This window comes from Phascolarctos cinereus, unplaced genomic scaffold, assembly GCF_003287225.1.
Source record: "Phascolarctos cinereus isolate Bilbo 61053 unplaced genomic scaffold, phaCin_HiC Scaffold_3;HRSCAF=262, whole genome shotgun sequence".
NCBI classification, from domain to species: Eukaryota; Metazoa; Chordata; class Mammalia; order Diprotodontia; family Phascolarctidae; genus Phascolarctos; species Phascolarctos cinereus.
In genome coordinates, this window is record NW_027555736.1 from 144,596,668 (window position 1) to 144,609,381 (window position 12,714).

General features: G+C 36.0%; 1 protein-coding gene across 3 annotated transcripts in view; it reads right to left on the reverse strand.

Annotated features, from left to right (window-relative positions):
* Window positions 1-12,714, reverse strand: part of CLPX (caseinolytic mitochondrial matrix peptidase chaperone subunit X) — a 49,870-nt gene that overhangs the window by 24,431 nt on the left and 12,725 nt on the right. For all 3 annotated transcript variants that reach the window (XR_013485339.1, XM_020983385.2, XM_020983376.2), the window contains exons 4-5: window positions 4,805-4,959; window positions 2,889-3,048 (exon numbers count right to left, since the gene is read on the reverse strand). Coding sequence is in view for 2 of the 3 variants with exons in the window: in XM_020983385.2 (XP_020839044.1) it covers window positions 2,889-3,048; window positions 4,805-4,959 (315 nt within the window). In the remaining variant the exon portion in view is untranslated. The remainder of the gene's footprint in view (window positions 1-2,888; window positions 3,049-4,804; window positions 4,960-12,714) is intronic.

Sequence of the window (12,714 nt, forward strand, 5' to 3'; positions counted from 1 at the left end):
AGAGAGATTCCCTGACCAGGACTTTAAATTCTGAACATAGAGTTAGCAATCCTAGTGAAACTTGTTAAAAAAAAATTTAAGTTCTCTAATCAGTTGATTTTTCCCCAGTGTGTTACCAAAACAAAATAGTTCCACTGATTCCTTAAATGCTTAAATATTGATACTTTTGATCTATCAGTTATGAGGTCTTGTCATTTCTATCCTCAAAACATCTCCACATGTATCCCCTTTTCTCCTGTGACTCTACAACATGGTATAGACCTTCACTACCTCACTAGACTTCTGCAGTAGCCTGCTGGATGGTCTCCCTGCCTCAGGTCTTTCCACACTCAGCTGTCAAACTGATCATCCTTAAACTCGGGTCTAACCATGTCACCCCACCACCTCCATTCAATAAACTCCAGTGGTTCTCTACCACCTCTAGGATCAAATATAAAATCCTCTGGCTTTTATAGCCCTTTATAACTTTGCCCCTTCCTACGTTTCCATACTTCTTACTCCCCCCCACCATGCACTCTAATCTGGTGACACTGGACCTCTACTGTTCCTTACACACGACACTCCCTCTACCAAGCAAAGGCCATTCTCACTAGCTCTCATGCCACCTCTTACCTTCCCTGGCTTCCTTCAAGTCTCAGCTAAAGTGCCGCTTTCTACAAGAAACCATTCCTAGCCCTTATTAATCTTAGTGCCTTCCCCATGAGAATACCTCCAATTTATTCTGTATATAGCTTGTTTGTACACAGCTGTTTGCAATGTTGTCTCCCCCATTAGAGTATCAATGACCTGAGGGCAGGGACTACTGTCTTTTGTCTTTCTTTGTATCCTCAGAACTTAGCATACAGTAAGTGTTCAATAAATGCTAGCTGACTTGACATAAAAATATTATGTATTTGCTTTGCAGGGTGGAGGTTAAAAAAAAATCCTACCCCCTTCCCTCTTCTGATTATACTAAAAGAAAAACTGTTTATTAATAAAATTTCTTTCGAGTTTTACCTTTTAAAAAACTTACATGCTTTATTTTTTATATTTTAAATATAATTTAAAATAATAACAAAATACATAAGAGATAGATAGATAGATAGATAGATAGATAGATAGATAGATAGATTAGCCTATCAGGACATACAGAAATAAGATCTATAAAAAAACTAGAAAACAATTTTTACAGAAACAGAGCAAAAACAAATAAATGTAGAGAATTACTGAATGTATACTATTTGAACAACATTATCCAAATGAGCTTACGGTTTAATGCAATAGTAATCATAATGCCAATGGCTGTTTCATAGAATCAGAAAGGGGGATGACAAATTATTTGGAATAACAGAAGATTAAGGGAAATCATGAAGAAAAAAAGAGGGAAGATTTGCATCAACAGGTCTTGAATTACATTATAAAGCAGTAATTTTAAAACCATCTGGAAAAATTAATAAATAATTAGATTAACCAATCCTGAACTAGGATCAAAAGTTTACAACAAACCAATTTTTGCTAAATCTTTAAAACAGCAAAACACTGGGAAAAGAAAAATTTTCCAATAAAATTCTGAAAAACTGGATAGTAGTACAGCAGAAAAGAAGATCACATCTACATGACATACTATATACCAATATATTATAACTAGATGATCTATTTTTAAAATTTTTTTTAATAAGAAGATAATAGACTATTATGCCTATGACACACTGAGAGACAGAAAATTCTTAGTTATGCAACAAAAAGAAGAAATTACAGGATGCAAAACAAATAGCTTTTACATATGAGATTGTATACAACAAAAGGCAATGCATCCAGAATAAAAAAGAAAGATTGGGAAAAGGTCCTTGGGAGCAGGGATTATATAATCTCTGTATCCATAGAACCTAACCTAGTACCTATTATACAGTAGGGAGCTTAATAAATACTTGTTTATTGAGATGCCATACTGACTTCTCTGTTGTACTATATGTGACAAATATAAAAACAAAAAAGAAAGCTTACTTTCTTTTTCTCAGTTCAAGTGATGCAAAATAAAGAAAGCTGAGCCAAAAACAACACCGTGACTATAACTATGTAAATGATAATAGCAACAGAAATCAGAAAAAACACACAAAATAAAAAATTCAAAGGGGACATGGAAAAAGAGTGCTCTTATTACCATTAATAAAATAAATACTGTCTTTAAACAAAGTGCAAATAATGAAAATTTATAGTTTCGTGTACCAACTTTTAAAATTCCTATTATTGTATGTTTGAGTTTATTGATGGTTACCATTTGATAACAAGATTCAAATACTTTATCCTCACAGTATTATACTTAGGTGATATCTTAGATTTGTCACCTACTAGAAATTCGAACTTTTAACAAACAGACATGTTATGTGTGTACATTGCTATTTTGTGCTGTATTATAAATAAATAAAATAAAGATACCAGTTCTTCCATTACCTCACACTGCCTTCTAAAAATAAAGTAACTGATTCTACTGTAGAGCTATTTTGTAATATGTTCAAGATGCAGCCTCACTTAATCAGTTCCATATTCAGTCACTGTAAGTCATCCTTAAATACTATGGTCACACATGTTTAATAAAAAGTTGTAGCAGTCACTAGTTCCTGCTACTTAAAATTACTGTATTTATCAAACTTTTTTTATTGACTATGTCATTGTCCATAATATGTCAAGACGATAGCTGTTTGTGGTATCACAATTTACCATTTATAATGACAACTAAGTGAGCCATGGATGCAAATTCTTCCAAAATATCAAAATAACTGTCATAAAATTGAATCTCAAAAAAATTCCACATCTCCATAGCAAAAGAACTCAGAAAAGACAAAAGGGAAAAACAGCTACTACCTCCTAAATGGTGAAACTACATTATAAAAATTACCAAGAACACTAACCTCTAGGAGTTAATGATGTCTGCTTCTCAACTTCCGCTTGCTGCCTCAGGTTGGCTGGGATATTATTATAAATTCTCTTGTAATGATTGTACACAGCAACTGAAAGCACTTTCTTGGCAAACGACTGACCAACAACATATTTGTCGAGGTAGTTATAAATCTGGAGGGAAAATGATTAGGAATGAAAAAAATTATCAGAATTTACTTAACAAAGGTATAACACAAAAAATATCAAGCATATTTTACTTTGAAGAAATTTGAACTAAGATGCTAAGAAATGAAATACAGCAGGAGCGATCCCTTCTTTGCATCTGTAGACCACAGAGCCTGGCACACAGCAGGCAATAAATGCTGACTTAGTTAACTAATTCAGAAGCACAAAATTCTTAATAAAGAGAAGCTCAACTTTATGTTTTTAAAGGTACTTTGCACTTTTATTACTTGTGCTTTGTCTGTCTCTAGCACAAAAAACAAAGATGTCAACATAAACAAAAACATTTTAAGACCCACAATATAAATGAGTATCAAAACAGTTTTTCTCACTGTTGATCAATAAATTTTCCAACTTAATCATATGAACTCTTACCTTCTTCACAAAGACAGAGATAAGAACTAGAACCAAGGTTTACCTTTTCAGAAAAAGGTATTATATAACTATCAAATAATCACAATGTTCATAACATATAAATATAAATATAAATCAGATACATTTAAAATTTGACAGACATGATGAAAAATTTAGCCAGATGTTATGGCTCTGTGGAATGACAAGTAATTAAGAGATTCAATTCTATTTTTATATCAATAGCTTAGGGCATAAAGGCAAAAAGTTTCTTCAGCCTTTTGAGTAGGACTATACCCTTTAAAAATGATCATCTACATATTTTCTAAAGTGTCATCTGAAAATAGATGCCTAGATTCCACACAGAGTAGCACAAGATAATCTTAAAGGCTACTTTTTCCTATTTTGTTATTTTACACAGACAGTTTCTAAGTTCACAATACACATTTTAGTACAATTCTTTTCTACACTTTTCATTTATCTAACACACACACACACACACATCACATCTATAAATCAAGTAAATCTGTCAAAACACACCTGAATAGGGGAATCCCTAAGCTCACTTATAAAAACTAAATGATGAGGGAAGGTGAAGAAAAGGGGTGGGGGGAGGGATAGAAAAAGTAGAAGCATAATGAGAAAACAAGCTGGAAATGAAAGAAGTCACCCTGTGGTAGAAGGAAGGGAGATTCTCAGTCTGGGTGCTGCCTGCGAAAAGCCTGAGCAGGAGGCACCCAGTCAATGACAAGGGCTCTAGGCTCTCCATGAAAGGGCCAGGTCATTCCACAGTCAAAACTAGTTACCACCAGCACTACAAGAAAATACAGTAGGACACCAGTGAGACCAGGCACCTTGACCAAGGAATAGTTTCTGTACATAGTTTAAAGTGCAGATTTGTAGACATGTGAAATACAGTATTTCATTCCCACTGTTTAAAAGGGGAAAGTCATAATAGCATGCTGATTTATTTTGGTACACAGGCTAAAACTAACACAAAAATGATTATAGCTGCTGCTCATTAAGGACCATGTAATTTTTTATTTAAAGCTACTTTAATAATATCTGAATATTTTTTGCTTTTTATTAGTATTTAAAAGGAAAAAAACATTAAAATTACAAATCAATGCAGCAAGTATGATACGATCACAAAAAGCAGATAATTTCTCTATCTAAAAGTTAAACACTAAATATCTACAATATTTCAGATCACTATACCAAGGTTTGGAGTCTTATCTATGTTTTATCACTATTAAAGATTAGAATTCACTACGGACTTAGAATTTATTGGGGGGGGAGGGGATGGAGTATTTTAAGGAAAGAATGCTTACAAAGATTAAACTAAGACCTATACCTTTTTGGGGGGAGGAGGTGGTTTCTGTTGGAATGCCAATTTTACAGCTTCTGCTGCTGATTCAGGCTCTTTAATTATGCTTTTCTTTGAGTCGGCTTCAGATAGCACAACAAAAAAATGATGACATTTTTCACACTTCACAAATCGGGTGGAAGCTGTGAAAGAAAAAAAGTGAACAGGGGCAAATAAAAGAGAAATTATTCAAGTAGCAATTATTTTACCTTATGGACTCAATATAAATGAAAGCTATACCCCTGACCAAGAGTGCCCTGATAGCCCACTCACTAGCAGCAAAAAGGCCTACAACAAAAAATTATTAGTGCAAGGTAACACTAAACGAACTATAAAAATAGATAGGTTGAGTTAATATGAAGCCATGTTAAATCTTGGCCAGTCTTTTCTCCAAAAATTATGTTAAATTAATAAAATCATTTAGAGGAAATAAATAGAAAAGAAAAGGCATATTTGTGCTGAAATAATGTAATATACTGTGGTGGTGGCAGTTTGTAGAAAGCTGAAATTAAGTCACTAGGACCAGGCATTTTGTCAAATAACTAACATTAACTACTCAGATGCTGATGAAATTCCAAAGTTGTCAAATTTTTAAAGTAGCAAAGTACAGATAAAGTTCATTTCACCTGTAAAAATGCAAAAGACATACAATCCAGGAGGTCAAATGTGAACATTTATAAATTATCTAACTTTAAATAATCACAATTATTTCAATATTTACTTCACTATTCAATTACTAATTCTTCTTTTAGCCTAAAATCACTTTGTTTACAAGAGGGAAACTCATGAAATAAAATAACTAGAGTAACAAGAAGAAATATATAAATGTAAATACCACGTATGAATAAGACAGTGCAATACGTGGGCCAAGTATATCACCCAATTGTATGTGATTTAAAAAAAAAAAATCAAGCTGATGAGCTTTACAAGCCAATAAGGACAAACCAGGAAGGATGGAAAAGCTTTCTCAGTTCTAAACAATAAGCCATTGACATATAGTGCCCTAAGCTATGGGACTACAGTTCCTTAGAAAGACAAAATCAACAATTCTGTTCACATTAAAAGAAAGCAGGAATAGATAACCTAAAGCAATGACTAAATCAGTGTTTGTCTACATGGTTTTAGAATGTAGTCAGAAACCCAAATGCTTTTATCCCTTCCATGCCCTCTTCTCTCTCCACTCAATTCTTGTTTTGGTGGTCTCTAGGGCCTCAAGACCACCAATGTTACTGACAACTGGATAATAATAATTTTACTTTTTCTTAGTGTCTTTCTATAATACTGTAACAAATGCCAATACTGACAAATTCTAGAAAACTACAAGGAATTGTTTTCCTTTTAGGAAAGCTACAAATACAAACTTATCTTTATTAATATCTACATTGCATATTTTAGGGGTAAATGTATTAGCAAACACACCTACATATTCACATAATAATTCAAAGGAACATATGATAAAGGCAAAGCTTCCAAATTTAGAAAACAAATGTTCATAGTAATGCAATTTTGGTTTATGTTTTCATTTTTAGATTCAAGATAACTTTCAAAATTTATCTTTCATATATTTAATACATTTTCAGTGGCAAATTAGGAAAATGGATTATTCATCTTCTACTTCTTTTTTAAATGTCAACGTGAGAACTGAGTAGCTATTTAATAAAAGAAAAGCCAACCAAGTCTGCACATAACCCTTTTCCAAATTTCTAACAACTTTTCCAAAGGGCAGCTGTCCTCATCTTGTAAGGAAGCACCTATTTACAAAAGGTTTAGAAGGTAACCAATGCCAAGAATTAAAAACTGGGGGGGCAGAGCCAAGATGGCAGAGTGAAGGCAGTGACTTGCTTGAGCTCTCCTCCGGGCCCCTCCAAATGCTCATGGGGAATGGCTCTGGACGAATTCTGGGGTGGCAGAATCCACAGAGACGGAGTGGGGCGGATTTCCAGCCCAAGACAGCCTGGATGATTGATCAGAAAGGTCTATCGCACCAGACTGGGAGCGCAGTGCAGTGAAGAGTGGGTGTGCAGGCCTCAGTGAACCTGAGGCAGGCCTTGGAGGAGTGAATCATGGGCAGCTGTGGAGGTTTCCAGACTTCTCAATCCACCAATGCCAAAGACAGCTTAGAGGGTCAGTGGGAAAAGTCTGTTTCTGTCGGTGCTGAGGGGGGAAGGCAGGGTTTCAGCTCCATTCCCCAAAAGCGTGGCCCTGGGGGGGGGGCGGCTGCTTCCCGAGCTTCTGGCCCCCAGACTGAGGGGGAATCCAGTGGCTGATCAGAGAGGGACTGCAGGGATCTCTTTGCCAGTGCTGAGGCAGGAATCTCTTGCTTTGCCCGTGTTTGGATCTGGGTCACAGTTCTGGGTGGCAGTGCTGGGGTGAGGAGGAACGCTGGCCTGGTGGAGCTTGTAGTGGCTGTGGAGAGGAACCCCGCCTCACAGTTACCGGACAGAAAGGAATACTTGTGGTCACAGGCCAGGAGGGGAGTAAACACCTCGCCCCTTATCATACCACCCTGTGAGAACTGAAAATTTACAGGTCCCTCCAAGTATCTCTGAAAACAGCTGTACAAACCCCTGAGCTTGGGACAGTGCATTCTCCACACTGGAAGCAGACTCTTACCTTGGCAAAGAGTTTGGAACAAAAGTGGTTGGATCGTGAGCGGGCAGCGCAGAAAGAGTCAGACTATATTATCTTGCTTTGGTAACAAGGAGGATCAAAATGTGCAACCAGAAGAAGACAGCAGGGTTGGAGCTCCTACATCCAAAGCCTCCAGGAAAGATGTGAATCAGTCCCAGGCCTTGGAGGAGCTCAGAAGGGATTTTAAGAGGCAAGTAGGGGAAGCAGAGGAAGGACTGGGAGGAGAAATGAGAGTGATGAAGGAAAATCATGAAAAACAAGTCAACAGCTTGCTAAAAGAGACCCAAAAAAATACTGAAGAAATTAACACCTTAAAAAATAGCCTAGCCCAAATGGCAAAAGAGGTCCAAAAAGCCAATGAGGAGAAAAATGCCCTGGAAAGAAAAATTGGCCAAATGGAAAAGGAAGTCCAAAAGACTACTGAAGAAAATACTTCCTTAAGAATTAGAATAGAGCAATTGGAAGATAGTGACTTTATGAGAAATCAGGACACTGTAAAACAAATCCAAAAGAATGAAAAATTAGAAAACAATGTGAAATATCTCATTGGAAAAACAACTGACCTGGAAAATAGATCCAGGACAGAGAATTTAAAAATTATTGGACTATCTGAAAGCCATGATGATCAAGGAAGGAGCCTAGACATCATCTTTCAAGAAATTATCAAGGAAAACTGCCCTGATATATTAGAACCAGGGGGCAAAGTAGAGATTGAAGGAATCCATGGATCTCTTCCTGAGGGAGATCCCCAAGGGAAAACTCCTAGGAATATAACAGCCAAATTCCAGAGTTCCCAGGTCAAGGAGAAAATCTTACAAGCTGCCAGAGGGAAACAATTCAAGTACTGTGGAAATACAATCAGGGTAACACAAGATTTAGCAGCTTGTACATTGAAGGACCGCAGGGCATGGAATATAATATTCCGGAGGGCAAAGGAGATGGGATTGCAGCCAGGAATCACCTACCCAGCAAGGCTGAGTGTGGTCCTTCAGGGGAAAAAGTGGTCATTCGGTGAGGTGGAGGACTTTCAAGTATTCCTGATGAAAGGACCAGAGCTGAATAGAAAATCTGACTTTCAAATACAGGACTCAGGTGGAACATGAAGAGGTAAACAGGAAAGAGAAATCATAAGAGACTTGTTAAGATTGAGCTGTTTACATTCCTGCACGGAAGGATGGTATTTATAACTCATGAGACCTTTGTCACTATTAGGGTAGTTGGAGGAAAAAAATTATATGTATGTAGATAGGTAGATAGATAGATAGACAGACAGAAAGACAGACAGATAGATAGATATAGATAGATAGATAGATAGACAGACAGACAGACAGATGGCACAGGGTGAGTTGAAGATTAGGGGGTCATATCTGGAGAACGAAATTGGGGAATGAGGGAGGATTGTGCTCGGAGAGGAAGAAAGGGAGAGGTGGAATGGAGTAAACTATCTCACAAAGAAAAAACAGAGGGGAAAAGTTCTTGCAGTGGAGGGGAAGCGGGGGAAGGTGAGAGGGAATGAGTAAATCTTATTCTCATGGGATCTGGCTTAAGAAGGGAATAACATGCACATTCAATTGGGTATGGAGGTTTGTCTTACCCTACAGGAAAGTGGGGGAAGAGGGGGATAAGAGAGCAGGGGGATGATGGAGAGGAGGGCAGATTGGGAAAGGGTGTGATCAGGGGTAGGTACTTCTGAGGAGGAACAGGGTCAAGGGAAAGAGTGGAATAAATGGGAGGGCAGAATATGATTGAGGGAAATAGAGTTAGTTTTTCACAACATGTCTGCTTATGGTAGTGCTCTGCATAACTGCACATGTACGGCCTGTGTTGAGTTGCTTGCCTTTTCGGTGAGGGTGGGTGGGGAGGGAGGAAGACAAAAAATTTGAAACCTAAAGTTTCAGAAGCATGTTTAAAAAAAAAAGTTTTCACATGCCATTGGGAAATAAGAAATACAGGACATGGGTACAGAAGTCTATCCTGCCCTATGGGAAAACAGAAGGGGAAGGGGATAAAAGTAGGGGGGAGAGAAAGAAAAGAGGACAGACTAGGGGAAGGGATATTCAGAATGCATGCCATCTTGGGTGGGGGGAGGGTGAGATGGGTTGAAAATTTGGAACTCAAAAACTTGTGGAAATGAATGTTGAAAACTACAAATAAATAAATTTATATAAAAAAAAGAATTAAAAACTAGAGTTTCTCCTACTTTCAGATGTGATAAAAAAAATCCTTCCTGCCCAAGAATGCAAGAGTAAAATATCCCTCCCTAAGGGAAACTAGGTCAAAGGGAAAGCATTGCCAGTATGACACAACCGTTTAGTATCAAGAGATTTCTTGATTTTTACCTGAACTAGAGTGACATTGAGCTGGATTTTAAAATATATCCAACATAACAGAGAAGGAATAGATTTTGCATGTTTCACTTGAACTTGTTTTCCTGGTACCCCCTCCCTTTACCAGCACTTATACATCATAGAATAAATCCTTAAACTTTACATATCAAAATGAAATTTTTTGTTTAACTAACACAATACTTAAGGAAGGGTGACAAGTTTTAACATCTCATAAATATATTAAAATTTTGAATCAGAAATTCATTAATGATTTTATAAAACGTAAAAGTATATTCCTTGAAATGATTTCCCAAGTATTTTATATTCGATAATAAAACTCAACATGATGAAAATCTTGAATTTCTTGCCTATTTTGAAGGCCTTCTTTCTCTAAAAACCATCATGCAGTTTTCTACAGCACCAAAGACAGAACAAGGCTGCACATGTTTGTCAGATATTGCCTGAAGATTTCTTTATTGAAATTTCCAACAATTATGAACTTTCTATCAGAAGCCACTAAGGAGAGCTCCAAATCAACCAAAAGTTTCAAAGGGATTAAATTTTTAAAAAAGAAAGAAAAATTATTTCAGGAAATTATACATTAACTTAGTCACCCTGGCCTCGCCCGCCATAAAGTTATTTATAAGCCCCAAGAATCCTGGGATTTTGTTGGCTGTTCATCCCTGTGATCCAATAGAGGAGTGTCTTGCATGGAGCAGAGAGTAGGCATTTAGTAAACTGAACTGAACTGAATCAAGAAGTGCTAACTCAGCAGGGCTTCTTCTGTGTCAAATTGGGAAGACAACTTCAAAACTTCTGAACAGTGCATTCCTTTTTCCAAAGAGGACATCCATATTTTAATATTTTAGGTCAAGCTTTAAGAATTTCAAGGGATCCTAATGAAGTATCATGCTGTCCACTTCCAGAAAGAAAGGTGACAGAATTGGGCACAGATTGAAACCCATATTTTTAGACAAGGTCAATGATGGAATTTGTTTGGCTTGACTACATGTATCTGTTAAAAGGGTTTTGTTTTTCTTTTTTTCCCCCAATGATAAGGGGAAGTAGAAAGAGAAAATAAGATTTCTATTGAGTGAATAAGATAAAATAACTGTTTTTTAATTCAGAGGGTTGAAATTTCCTACAGAATAATAATCTGAAAGGCACATCATAGGCAGTTATCCTTCTAAAATTTAAGTTTTTGCAGGGACTTTTAAAAAATAGTTAACAGATTTCAATGCTAATTAGAATATTTAAAAATTTAAACAATGTTCTAAGTAAAATAGCTATACATTTTATTAGTCAAAAATTTTAAATGTAAATAAATTTTATGTATTAAATATTCTTTAGTTTCACTTTAATTTTGACTCATAACTTCCCTTCCTGTGCTTCCATGTTGTTGCCTATTCCCATATTATCTTATTTCCAATTTAAAATAATGATACATAACATACTATGGATTCATTCACATGGTATGGGTCCTAGAGTTCTCTTAAGAATACTTATAAATAAAGAGAGCCCTTTCTCCTCTTCCCTTTTTTCTTGATTCTCCTCCTTTGACACTGAGGTGTGAAAGACAAAAATTTTAACCCTATCTCTATCACAGAAGAAGAGTTTATTACCCAAATGCAGTTCCAATTGGTGGAAATATAAAGGGGATAGTTTTGAGCAAGGGAATCTTCTGGTAATTCTTTACAGTCAGCTACCCACAAAATACCAATTCTCACTTTGACTAGAACACCAAAAGGTAAATACATATACATGAAATTCACTTTGTTTAAATAGTATGTAACTAAACACCATGATTCCTCAACTTCTCAAGCAACTATAGATTCCATAGGACTTAGCAAAATAAATAGCTGTCATTTGGGACAAGAGTAAGACTTACTCAAAGTGAAATGTCCAAAATTTAATTTTTAAAAATTCAAGGAAGAATCTAGGAATATAGTCTTCTGAACATCTAATTTAACATTCAATGTCCATTCATTTGTAGAATTTTCTTTGCAATTAACTTTAAAAATACCAAGCTATTTTCTAGGTCCATGAAACTTAGAAATTTCTTTTAAGACAAAGATACTGGTGTTAAAACAACCACAAACTATGTAATACTACTATTAAAGACTGAATAATTTTGAATCTAATAATCCTAGCTTTAATCCGTTCATACTGATTCTTTCCCCTATCTCTTCAAGGAATAACAATATACCTTTAAAAATCATAAAAGAGGGCAGCTAGGTGGCGCAGTGGATAGAGCACTGGCCCTGAAGCCAGGAGGACCTGCGTTCAAATCTGACCTCAGACCAAACACTTGACACTTACTAACTGTGTGACTCTGGGCAAGTCACTTAACCCCAACTGCCTCGCTAAAAAAAAAAAAATCATAAAAGGAAGAAAAACTCTTCTCACACTAATCTCAAAAGCACAAACTTCTTACACCGACCTCAAGAAGCAAAATCACATAATATTAGTTGTAGAAGAGTCCTTATAGATCTAAACTTCTCCCACCTTATTTTCTGGGTGAAGATACCAAAACACAAGAAGTTTAAGTAAATTATCCATGGGCACAGATGACTTCTTAGTCTAGTTTCCTCACAATTTTCCTTCACGGGTTTAGAAAAAGGTGAGCATCAATTTTTGGGCTGAGGTTTTTTACTGCCTGGGTCTTTTTGAGATTGTAAAAAATAATTTTTTAAGAATTTTATGCTTTTAAATGTTTCAAAATGACAATCCGAACTAATTACAAAATATGAATTTTGGAACTAGGTATATTTCAAAATGGGTGTGGTAGGTTGGGGTCATTATAATTATTTTTCCAATTAATAATCACAGACTCAAAAGCTTGACAACCTTCTTTCACCTGGAACAATTAAAAGGAGAAGGTGAGTAGGGCAGTGCCTTCTGAATAATTTTTTGAATCACTGCCATTAGCTTAAGTACTGC